This window comes from Mustela erminea, chromosome 12 (genome assembly GCF_009829155.1).
Source record: "Mustela erminea isolate mMusErm1 chromosome 12, mMusErm1.Pri, whole genome shotgun sequence".
In the NCBI taxonomy this organism is placed as follows: Eukaryota; Metazoa; Chordata; class Mammalia; order Carnivora; family Mustelidae; genus Mustela; species Mustela erminea.
Window position 1 is genome coordinate 90,298,775 of NC_045625.1, and position 12,847 is coordinate 90,311,621.

Below are 12,847 nucleotides of genomic sequence, written 5' to 3' on the forward strand. Positions count from 1 at the left end.
AACAGAGGCAGAAAGAGAAGCAGGCTTCCTGCTGAGCAAGGAGCCCGGAGCGGGACTTGATCCCAGGATGCTGGGATCATGACCTGAGCCGAAAGCAAGCCGCTTTACCAACTGAGTCACCGAGGCGTCCCAATAAATAAATCTTTTTTTTTAATAAGAAAAGTATATCTCAAATATTGTATGGGACACATTCTTGGAAACGCCGATTCCATGTTTATCTGCGATTCTAATTTAATTGAGTGTTTATTATTGTTATTTGCTAAAATTGGCCACTCCTATTGGATGGGGCCCTTCGAATTATAGAGGACTGTAGCACTTCTTCTGGGCATCTAGCCCCCAGACAGGAGGAGAGGAGCCGCATTATCAGGACAAGAACCATCACTGTGCATATCCACACACATTTTGGGACCTCTATCAACCTTCAACCAGAGAAACGAAGAGCGTACATTTACTTTTTGAGGCACAATGCCATCTCTCTAAAGATCTAAAAGACACAGGTAACACTGGGTTCCTGGGAGAAAGGGGCCGGGTTGCCAGGAGTAAGAGGTGGGAGGAAAAGGCGTCCCTGCGCAGTCTACTATGCACAGTGTGACTTTGAACCAAAGGTATTGCTCGTTAGAAAGTTTCCACTAAGGTAGTGAAAGAGGTTAGAAATCCATATCAAACAGCAACACAATACGCCAGGGAACAGGACGTTGTGATTTCTGGTCCCGTATGGTAGGGTGCACGAACTCTCTCTGCGAGACACCGGGGCTTTCCAGAAAAAGGGACCCTAGTAAGGCCGGTGCTGCTGGATCTGCTCGGCTCCGAGATCCACAGGGCACTGGGCACAGAAGCACCCGAGGCTGGAGAACGAGGTGCGAGCAAACCCACGGGATCTGCTGACACCGTGCTGGTTTGAAACCCTCAGTTCCACGTGGCCTTAAGGACGCATGTGCTCATCAGCATATCTGTTCTGGGTTTTGCTCAGGAAGTCCAGCCCCTGTTGAATAAGTCAAGAGCCAGGTAGGAAGCAGAGCGGGTGGAGAGACACAAACCCAAGTTGCTGGATACAAAATCGAACCAGAGGAGCACCGGGTCACACCGCGGTGCAGTGAATCTGGAAAACAGTGTCTGAACTGCCTGGAAGGCGCTCCCTGATTGTGCTGTCCCTTTATCGTTCGAAAGGAACTTGGGGTTCTGGCCCACCTGCCAGAGCCTGACTCATGGAATGTATCCCACCCTCAGCCAGGGCAGTGGCCCTCCGCCCCTCCCCCGCCACAGAATGTCATGAGGTCATGCATTCTCACCCTGTTTAGATTCAAACTTTCCCAGCCTTGGCTTGGGTCTTGAGTGTCTCTCCTGCAGCAGCTCATCGTGTGGGGCCCGGACCTGACTTTTGTCACTGTGGAGGCTGCCAGGCGGCAGCGTCTTCTGCCTGTGCGGATGGCTTTCCAAGGAGGTGAGCCTTTGGCTTGGGTTGGACGTGTCAGGGGCCAGGCCACCCCTGAAGTCCTTGGGATTCAGATGTGACGCCGGCCAGGGGCACTTGGGTGGGGTTAGATAGAGGAAGAGAGCGCACTGGACCCCCAGGGACCGCTGGCCGGGGGGCTGAGAGGCTGGGAGTCTGCAGAAACCTGCAAGGACCTTGGGCAGGGGCTCCTTGGAGGTGGGTCGGGCCCTGTCGGGGGAAACGCCCTGTGTGTGGGGAGAAAGGATGGCGGAGTCTCGCCGATTCTCTCCGGGGGCACACGCCTCCTTGGGCACGATGCAGGGAGAGGTGGGAGTGTGTCATGACGGCGGCACAGGCCGGCCTTAGCCAGAACGACATTCCATGGGACTGTGTGCGGCCCAGTGTGCAATGGCGTGTCCTGCCCGAGACCTGGGCCGGTGATCACTCTGACCCCACGTGCCCCAGGCCACATAGGCCTTGTCTTGGATTCGGCAGGGTCGGGGCACCAGGTGGCCTCAAGGGAGGGCTCGGGTTCTTCAGCTGCTCTGGGTCGCTCCCCTCTTGAGGAAACGCAGTTCCCACCTGCTTCCTCTTGTCCTGTGTTCTGGGCTGCTGACCCAGGCTGGCCCTGTGTCCGGGGTGTGTGGATGGTTCTGAGACGGGCTTACCGCAGGGTTTGGGGGGAGCTTTCCTGGCAGATACAGGTCAAGCGTTCTTGTTCGGTTGAGCTGGGCCGTGGAGGAGAGGGTGGGACTCACTGGGAGCGTCGGGAACGGGAAGGCTGGCGGGAGAGGGGCCCGAACGGTTCAGACGCTGTCTGTTCACAGGGGCCCTACAGGTGCCTAGGATGGACCTTGCAGAAGGTCTCCAATGGCCAGGGAGGCTTTTGAGGCCATTTCCCACAGGTCAGGGGTCCAGCCAGGCCCGAGTCTTGGGAGGCCGCCCGTGAGGCTGGACAGTCGTGTGTGGGGGTCCGTGGCTGGTTCTCAGAGGCAGTGCTGGCCCAAGGGCCTCTGCTGCGCCGACAGGATGTCGTGGTGGGAGGGGCGGAGGCGGGAGTTCCCTGAGGGAGGCCAGAGCATGGAAATCACTCTGGGACACTGGCAAACTGCACCTTTTCCTGGGATGTCCCTCACGCGAAGCCACGGGATTCACGGCTCTGCTCCCGGGGGCTAAGGGGGTCCCGGGTCCTCCCTCCCGGCTGCGGATTCTCTGACCCCATCCGGCCCTTTCCTTCTGTCCACAGCATCTGCAGTGCTGGGAGGCCATGTGGCCACGGACCAGGGAGCCTCCCTGTCTGCTTTCATGGCACGGCCCTTCCCCCCACCCACTGCCGGCGCCCCGCACCGGCCACTCTGGGGGCAGCACCCGCCGCCCCTCCTGACCACGCCATTCCCTCCTGGTGGCCCCCTGGTGATGCCAGCTTTCTCCAGGACTCCGCTGGTGGCAGGAGAGGCTGGCCTTGGCCCCAATGGGACTGGGACCTGCAATGTCACTGTGCAGGTCAGGTCAGAACAGGGGTGCTCCGTGACCCCCCAGACTCAGACCATCGTCCTCACTCCGGCCCCCCTCAGCTGGAGTGCTCCAGGGGCCCTCGGTGGGGGTGCTGCGTGTCCCGCACCCATCTTCGTGACAGCCTCTGCGGTGGAGACCAGCATGCCTGCCTCGGCCCGTGGGGGCTCCCAGGCCGGCAAGGGAGGCTTGGCCCCAAGCCTTCCACCTCCGGCTCAGCCCCCAGTCACGCAGCTGACAACCGTCGTGCCCCCAGTCAACGCCAGGCCACAGCCTCATGGAGCTTCCAGGAGCCGGACCACGGCCTCGCCCCAGGACTCCTGTAACCCCAAGAGTGTTTATGAGAACTTCCGGCGCTGGCAGCGCTTCAAGTCGCTGGCCCGGAGGCACCTCCCGCAGAGCCCCGACGCAGAAGCTCTCTCCTGCTTTCTCATGTGAGTGGCCTCGGCTCTCCCGCAGCCCTCACGCAGGCCCACCTTGGGGCGCGCACACAGGCCGGTGATCTAGGGCCGCTGGGAGGAAGGTCTGCGGCCGGGTCCCTGCTCTAGGAAGGCACGTTCTGGTCCAGGACACCTTTCAGTCACGCATCTCAACTAACACTGGGGCGGTGTGTGTGTGTGTTGGGGGGGGTTGTCCAGCCAACCTGTACCTTGCAGAGACATCACGGTGACAGTCGCTGGGGACTCACAGGCAGAGAGGGTTCGGGTGTCAGAGGAGCAGCTTTGGTTTGGTGCTGCACTCTCTGTCACCCTGTCTCCATACAACACGGGCCTGGGGCATCTCACGGCTAGGGGAATACCCCAGCAGAGGAGGCTTGGGACTTGCAGGGCCAGCAGAGGTCCTGTGCGGCCCCCCCCCCTCGCTGTTCCAGAGGATCCCTCAGAACCGGAGGGGAGGGAGCAGAGGTGGTGTAGGGGTGAGTGTGGGGGATCCTCCCTGCGGAGCTCTGACCGGGCAGGCCTGGCCTTGGCATCTGGGGTCCCTCCTGAACACGGGGTGATGGCATTTCCTGCAGAGGCTGGACTCAGTGCTGGGCACCTTGATGTCCGCGAGTATTATTACGAGAGGCAGAGTCCAGAAGGACTGACTTCCCAGGCCACCCCGTCCCTGCTCCTGTCAGTGGACAGTCAGCCTGGAGCCCAGGGCCCAGGGCTGGTGTGGTGGGAGGCGGTGACCGTGGTGGTGGTGAAGGTTGATTTGCACACCCCGACACCCCCTGTCACCTGCCAGCACTCGGTCATGCTGGGTGGGGGACACGGGCTCCAGAGGAACCGGGGAAGGCTGGGGGTCACCGGACTGCAGCCGGCCCCTGACCCCGACACCTTACAGCCCGGTGCTACGGACCCTGGCGCGCCTGAAGCCCACGATGACGCTGGAAGAGGGAGTGCGGCGGGCCGTGCAGGAGTGGCAGAGCAAAAGCAACTTTGACCGCTTCATCTACTACGAGATGGCGGGAAAGTGAGTCGGGGTCTCTGGCCCGGGGCTGCTGGGCAAGTGGGCCGGGGGCAGGGTCTGGCTGTGCTGACGCTCGTTGTCCCACAGGGCCGCCCTCCCCACCTCCCTGGCGGTTCCACCTTCCCTTGCTCTGGACCCACCCCTGGCTCCGCCAGAATGTCTCAGGACGGGGTTGGGGATCCTGAGGCCTCCTCGCCTGGGTTCGGACTCCCTCCGACTCAACTCCCTGAGGGGGTGGTGGAGGCGATGCGCCGGACAGCCCGCCTGCCTCCTTGGTGGCCCGGGCCATGGCCGTCCCTCCAAGGCCCCGCCTGTCCCGGTCCCTCAACCTGCTGCTGGCCCTGCTGGCTCCAGGGCTGGGCCCCTCCTCAGTGCGGCCTGGGCCTCCTCACCCCCAGGTTCATGGAATTCGAGATGGAGGAGGAGATGCAGATGCGGAAGTTACAGTGGGTGAAGGTGGCCCAGGGCCTGCCTCCCCCAGCGCCCCCGAAGCCTGAACGGCGGGGGCCCCCAGCCGCGGAAGCGGGCCCGCAGCCAGGTAAGGCCCCCACATCCCCACGACCGCTGGTAGACCATGGCTATGGGGGCCGGGGGAAGGCCTCTGTCCCTGGGTCGTGTCTGCTCCCACAAGGGGACATTATCCTTTGACCAGAGCAGCCGGGGGTCTCAGCTGCCCTTTGTCAGGATGGGTATTGACCTGGTGAATTTCTTGACTCCTCGCGCCACGCCTGTCAGAGGACCCCGCACCAAGTCTGCCTGGGAAGTGGACTGTGGGGAGTGGACTGTGGGGAGACCCCTGGAGGATCGGTGGGTCCCCCCTTGCTCACGTGGCTGGCTGTGAGACGCTCCTCCTCCCGCTCTGCCAGTCCCACGGTGCCCATAGCTTCCGGTGGCCCTGACCCAGCCCCCAGGGACATCAGTGTCCCCCTAACACTGCCCTCCCGATGCTCTGCCCGAGCCCCTCACGCCTCCTTCCTCCTTGTCGCTCTGCCTCAGCGTACGTTCCCAGGAAGGCGGGTTCCAGGGCCCAGCCCTCCCGCCTGCAGCCACACCGACCCCCGCGGCGCCGGCAGACCAAGGCGCCCAAGGAGATCCCTCCAGAGGCTGTGAGAGAGTACGTGGACATCATGGAGGGGCTGCTGGGGCCTGGCCGCTCAGCCCCGGGGGGCCCGGCAGGTGAATGGGGAGAGGACGGAAAGGAGCCACAGCAGGACGAGGCCGCGACCTACCCGGACCCGGGTCTCCTGAGCTACATTGACGAGCTGTGTTCCCAGGAAGACTTCATCACCAAGGTGCGCTGGCCCGCAGCCTGGTGTCTGGAAGATTCCAGGGACTGGCACTCCAACGCCCAGTTCGGGACTGAGACCAGGCCTTTGGCATTAAGCGCTTTCCTTGTTCCTGGGCTGTGTGTGCATGTGTGCGTGCATCCTTGTGTACTTGCCCGTGTGTGTGCAGGGATGTGTGTATACTGCTGTGCACAGGCGTGCATACACACGTGGACGTGTGTGCACACATGCCCAAGCATCGTGTTTGTGTGTTCGTGTGTGTTTGTGCATGTGCATACCCGTGCGTGTGCGCGTAGAGGCGTGTGCGTGTGCATTTGTGCCTTGTGCGGATGTCTTTGTGTATGTCTGCATGTGGTCCTGTGTGTCCGCTCATGTGTGTGTCTACCTAGGCGTATATCCTTTGGTCTCTGAGAGTGCACATATGTTTTGGGGGTGTGTGTGTCTGTGTGCATGTCCAGGTTTTGTCTCTCTTTGTACACATATGTGTGAATGTCTGTGTGTCTGCACACATGCACGTATGTGTGTGTGTGTGTGAGAGAGAGAGAGAGAGAGAGGCCAGTGACTGTAACGTGAAAACTTCTCCCACCGTCTGGAGAAGGATGGGTGCGTCTTCACTTTTCCACATTTCCTGCAGACCCTCCTGGCTCACAGGGGGCTCCCTGCCACGTCTGGCCCCAGCCTCTTTCCTCTGTCCCAGGTGGAGGCAGTCATCCACCCCAGCTTCCTGGCGGAACTGCTGTCCTCGGAACCACAGCTGGACCTCCTGGCCCTGGCTGAGAAACTGGAGCAGGAGGAAGGGCTCAGCCTTGCAGAGGTGAGCCAGGGGGAGGACGGGCTCCAGGCAAGCTGGGGGATGGAGGGGACCCAGGCGATGCAGGGGGAGGCAGTGGGGTCCCAGGTGAGCCCGAGGAGGGGACTCCAAACAGAGACCCACATGACTCTGTCCCCCTTTGCTTCTTGTGAGTCACAGCACTGGGGAGGCCAGCGTCGGGTGGGCACAGAGCAGAGAATGGGAAGTGGAAGATGGGCAGCCTGGGACGGGAGGGAGGGAGGGACTCAGGGGGATGTCAGCAGAGCCACAGCCTCGTGGGTCACCCTCCCTGCCTCCCCCGGTGCCACCGTCCCATTCCCCCGTCTCACTGGCCTATGCTGGCCAGTCACTGTCCCCTCCTTCCTCAGCTGGTGGAGAAAAGACTGGCGGCCTTGAATACGGAGGAGGGTGTGCAGGCACCGCCACGTCTCTGCGCGGCCCGATCGGGCCCCAGTGCAGAGCACGAGACTGGTCCCGGGAAGGGGCTGGGGGTCAGCGACAAAGCCTGCCCAGCAGACACCGACGGCCAGGACCTTCAGAGGCACGGCCGAGCACAGACACACCTGTCGGGGCCCAGAGCCTTTGCTCTCTGTCCCGGACGACAGGAGACCCCTGCACCCAGGACCCGACAGGTCCCTGCCCCTCCCCAGGGTCAAAGGTGCGCCGCCCCTGGACCGGGCCCCAGGGATGCCCCGCTTCTCAGAGAGGCCCCTCCTGCTAGGGACACTCGAGGGCTGGTGGATGGGTCCAGTGAGGACGAGGAGGAGCTCCCCAGCCTGGCCTTCCTCCTGGCCTCTCAGCACAGGCTGCTGCCCTGGAGGCTCTCCCAGAGTCCCGCTCCTGCCTCAGTCATCCCCAGCCCTGGCGGTTGGGGGCCGCAGGGGGCTCCACGGGCCCCCTCTCCTCAGAGAATAGGCCTCGGCCCGGCCACCGACCCAGCTACAAAGTCCAGGAAGCGGGCTCTGTGTGAGGGTCCTGCCTCTGTGGCAAAGATGCCCCTGCCTGGGGCCAACCTCAGGGTGTCTGGGAGGCCGGCCTTGGCTGTGGGGCTGGTTCACCCCTCACAGCCTGCAAAGAGAAGGCGTGACTCCTTGGTCACAGGGAGGAGAAGGAATCGTCACTGCAGCCAGTAGGGAGAAGTGGGCCTGCGCTCCAGGGCCGGCACACCCCGGGGCCCCCCAAGGAGCCTAGGGGGTCCTTCTCATCCTGGTGCTGATCCTGCCTGTGGGAGGGAGGGGGGGGAGGGAGGGAAGAAGGGGGGGAGGGAGGGAGGCCATGACTGTGGGGCGGGGTGGCTGTAGCCCATTGGGGCACCATGTGTAAATGGGGAATAAAGTTAGTTTTGTCGTTAACACTCTGGGCCACTGTCTTCCTACTGCCGTGTGGGCTGCCACCGGCGTGTGGGCTCCCCATCCCACAGGACGGAAGAGCTTGAGAGGGGCTTCCTGGAGCTCCCGTCACCATCTGGATCCCTGAACGTCCAGGGATGGGGAGCCCTCTGCACCACGACCGTTTTTGAGAATGAAGTCCGCAGATAGCCCCATCTTCCAGAGCTCCCTCTGCCTCCCTGAAGCTTCCGCCACGGGTCCGACTGGGCACGTGGTCCTCAGCAACTGCAGGGCTCCCTGTGGGGGGCCTGAGGAGATGGGCTCTGGGCCTCAGGCTCATGGTAGCAGGAGTGTCTTCCGGTGCCAGCGGGATCACTGAGATAGGAGGGCCAGTGGGGGATCCCCCCAATCCCAGTGAGGATGGACTCGGGGCACGGATGAGGGCGGGTGGGGGCACTGGCCACGGTGTGCACACAGGAACCACAGCGGTGGCGCAGGTGGCAAGTCCCGTGGCGGGATTTCTGGACAGGGCCGTCTTCTCCAACCATGCAGGGAGGTGACCCTGCTGCCCCCCACAACTGCCCTGCACCTCCTCTCACTGGGAGTGCTGGTCCCCTCCAGCCCCTAGCCCTGTCCCACCCAGATGATGTGGTCCCAGGAGCGAGCACTCAGGCCCTCCAGGTTCTAGATTCTGGTGCCTTTTCCGGGTTTGGTGAGGCCCCTACAGCACTCAGCACTCCCAGAACTGCTGTTCCTGGACGCAGGATGGGGCCCAGGCCATCCAGGGCAAGGGACACCTGGCCCTCTGCTTCCCTCCTCCCGACCCCAGCAAAGAGTTTGGTGGAGAACGGAACTCAAGCCGGTGTCCTTGTCCCGCTGCACGGAATCCTCAGGCCACCCCACAAGGACGCCTCCCTTTCCAGGCAGGCGGCTCTGGAGTGCTCCCCACCCTCCTGCCCCTTCCAGAAGCAGAGGTTTCCTCTTGGTCGCACTCCCCAGCGCCTGCCCCTCCCTGTCCAGCTGGGCCTGCTTTGTTGAAGTTTATTTGACCATAGAGTTAAGGGTCCATATCTGGGCTCTCTACTCTGTTCCACTAGTCTATGTGTCTGTTTTTATGCCAGTACCGTATGGTCTTGGTGATCACAGCTTTGTAGTAAAGCTTGAAATCAGGTAACATGATGCCGCCAGTTTTATTTTTGTTTTTCAACATTTCCTTAGCGATTTGGGGTCTCTTCTGATTCCATACAAATTTTAGGATTATTTGCTCCAGCTCTTTGAAAAATACCAGTCGAATTTTGATCGGAATGGCACTAAGAGTATAGATTGCTCTAGGCAGTATAGACATTTTAACAATGTTTATTCTTCCGATCCAAGGGCATGGAATGGTCTTCCATGTTTTTGTGTCTTCTTCAATTTCTTTCATGAGTGTTCTGTAGTTCTTTGAACACAGATCCTTTACCTCTTTAGTTAGGTTTATTCCCAGGTATCTTATGGTTCTTGGTGCTATAGTAAATGGAATCGATTCTCTAATTTCCCTTTCTGTAGCCAAGTGCTGGGGATCATGGAGGGCACGGATTGCATGGAGCACTGGGTATGGTGCAAAAACAATGATTTCTGTTATGCTGAAAAGAAATTAAAAAAATATATATATATAAACAGAAGGGAGGAGGGAGCCTCCAGGATCCTGTATTGTTGGAGTGCAAAAGCCTTCTGCTTTTGAAAAAGAAAAGATGAAAAAGAAAAACAAAGCTGGAGGTGTCACATTGACTGATTTCAAGCTATATTACAAAACTGTGATCACCAAGACAGCATGGTACTGGCCAAAAAAACAGACACGTAGACAAATGGAACAGAGTAGAGAGCCCAGATATGGACCCACAACTCTACGGTCAAATAATCTTCAACAAAGCAGGAAAAAATACCCAATGGAAAAAGATAATCTCTTCAATAAATGGTGGGAGTAAATAATGGGAAAATTGGGCAGCTATATACAGAAGAATGAAACTCGACCATTCTCTTACACCACACACAATGTTAAACTCTAAATGGATGAAAGACCACAATATGAGACAGGAATCCATCAATATCCTAGAGGAGAACATAGGCAGTAACCTCTTCAACACTGAGTGAATCTCAAGCAGACTCTGCTGAGCATGCTTGATCCCATGACCCTGACTTCGTGACCTGAGACAAAACCAAGAGTCAGATGCTTAACTGACTGCACTATGCAGATGCCCCCAAAAGTTCTTAAAGTTGAATGGAAAGAGCACTAATTGATAAAATGAAAATGTATGAAAATATAAAACATGCTGCTAAAGGTAAGTATACAGACAAATTTAGAATAGAATAATAATGTAGGATGGTGGTGTGAAAATAAGCTAAGTCTAGCACAAAGATTAAAGAATAAAACTCCTTCTTAAAAGAGTTTGTTTATTTGAGAGAGAGCAGAGTGAGGGAGAAAATGAGTAGGGCAGGGGAGAACAGAGGGAGAGGAAGAAGCAGGCTTCTCCACTAGGCATGAAGCCTGAAATGGACACTGGGATCATAAACTAAGCCAAAGACAGACACTTAACTGACTAAGCCACCCGGGCACCCCTAAAGAATAAAAGTATTAAAAATAATAACAGTTGAAATGATTTGTTAAAGAATACCTAATATAAAAAGATGCAATTTTCGACACCCCAAACATAAAATGAGTTCAAAAATGCGAGATTATAAATGTAACACTAAAAGGGTGTAGTTTTTGTATGCAATTGAAATTAAGTTGTTATCAGTTTAAAATAGACTGCTTTATCTGTAAGATGTTTTAGGGAAGCCTCATGGTAACCAAAAAGAAAAATCTGTAGATACACAAAAAACAAGGAGAAGAGCATTATAGTATACCATATGGAAAATCATCAGTTTACAAGGAAAAATAGTAAGAGACAAACAGGGAGCTGTAAAATAGCCAGAGTACAATTAATAAGATGGCATTAGTAATTCCTTACCTATCAGTAGTTTCTCTAAATGTAAATGGATTAACTTCTTTAATCAAAAGACATAGCAGAAGTATTAAAAAAAAAAAAAGACACCGCCTCCACCAAAAGACCCAACAATATGCTGTCTACAGGGGATTAATTTCAGCTTCAAGGACACACAAAGACTGAAAGTGAGGGATGGAAAAAAATCATCCATGCAAATGAGAACATGAATAGCTACACTTAGATATATAGACTTTAACTCAAGTACTGCAACAAAAGAATAAGAAGGTCATTTATAATGATAAGGACTCAATTCATCAAGAAGACATATCATAAATTTATATACACCCAACATCAGAACACCTGAATATATTAAGCATATACTAACATATTGGAAGGGAGAGACCACAATACAATAATAGCAGAGGATTTCAACAATGGGTAAATCAGTTAGACCAAAAAAAAAATCAGTAGGAGACACTGAACTTAAACCATACTTTAGACCAAATGGACCTAACAGACGAATACAGAGCATTCCATTCAACAGCTGCATAACATGTGTTGGGATGAGCACTGGGTGTTAAATGCAACTAATGAATCACTGAACACTATAACGAAAACTTCTGATGTACTATATGTTGGCTAACTGAACATAAGGAAAAATAAAATTAAATAAATAAATAAAAATTTTAAAAAGAATACACATTCTTCTAAAATGCACAGGGACTATTTTCAAGGATAGATCATATGCTGGGTCACAAAAGAAGTCTTACTTAACAAACAGATGAAGACTGAACTCAATACTAAGCATCTTTTAAACTACTATGTTATAAAACTAGAAATCAGTAATAGGAGGAAAACTGGAAAACTCACAAATGTGTGGAATTAAACAACACACTCCTGAAAAACCAAAGGGTTAAAGAAGACATCAAAAGGAAAATAAAATATCTTGAAATATGAAAATGGAAACACAACATATGAAAACTTAAAGGATATAGCAGAGGTAGTTCTAAGAGGAAAGCTTATAATGATAAAATGTCTACATTAAAAACAAAGATCCCGGGGCACCTGGGTGGCTCAGTGGGTTAAAGCCTCTGCCTTCGGCTCGGGTCGCGGTCCCGGGGTCCTGGGATCGAGCCCCGCATCGGGCTCTCTGCTCAGCAGGGAGCCTGCTTCCTCCTCTCTCTCTGCCTGCTTCTCTGCCTACTTGTGATCTCTGTCTGCCAAATAAATAAATTTTAAAAATCTTTAAAAAAAAAAACACAAAGATCCCAAATAAACAACCTAATTTCACACCTCAAGAAACTAGAAAAAATATGCACAACGTTAGAAAAAGGAAGGAAAAAGCAAAGACTAGAGCAAAAATAAATAGAGTCCAGAAGAACAACAGAAAAATCCAGGGAAAGTAAGAGCTGATTTTTGGAAGAATGAACAAAATTGACAACCTTTGAGTAGCCTAAGAAAAAGGGACAAAAACCTCAAAAGCAGAAATTAAAGAGGAGATATTACAACCGATACCACAGAATACAAAGGATCACAGGAGACTACTATGAACTATTATACACCAACAAACTGTACATCCTAGAAGAAACAGATAAGTTCCTACAAACATACAACCACCCAAGACTGAATCATAAAGACACAGAAAATCTGAACAGACAAGTAAGTGAGGATAATTGAGCCAGTAATATAAAACCTCCTAACAAAGACAAAAAGCGCCCAGGACAAGGGTTTTCCAGGTGAATACTACTAAAGATTTAAAGAAGAATTAAATTTGATTTCTTCTCAAACTCTTCCAAAAAACTGAAGAGGAGGGAGCACTCCCAAACTCATTTTATAAGACCAGTATTACTCTGATACCCAAACCAGTTTAAAACACTACAAGAGGAGATTACAGACCAGTATCTCTGACAGATATGGGTGAAAATTTCTCAGCAAAATACTGGCAAACCAAATTCAACAGCATATTACAAGGGTCATAACCACAATCAAAGGGGATTTATTCCTGGGATGTAAGGCTGGCTCAACATATGAAAGTCAATAAATGCAATATACCACATTGG

General features: G+C 54.5%; 1 protein-coding gene across 1 annotated transcript; it reads left to right on the forward strand.

Moving 5' to 3' along the window:
• The first annotated feature begins 333 nt into the window (after window positions 1-333).
• On the forward strand, window positions 334-7,747 carry LOC116570175 (NUT family member 2G-like). Its single transcript, XM_032306891.1, has 8 exons — window positions 334-497; window positions 1,299-1,441; window positions 2,679-3,378; window positions 4,274-4,402; window positions 4,798-4,937; window positions 5,396-5,691; window positions 6,383-6,499; window positions 6,865-7,747. Exons 2-8 carry the CDS (start codon window positions 1,426-1,428, stop codon window positions 7,627-7,629), a joined length of 2,163 nt encoding a protein of 720 aa, XP_032162782.1. The 5' UTR covers window positions 334-497; window positions 1,299-1,425; the 3' UTR covers window positions 7,630-7,747.
• The last annotated feature ends 5,100 nt before the right edge of the window (window positions 7,748-12,847 follow it).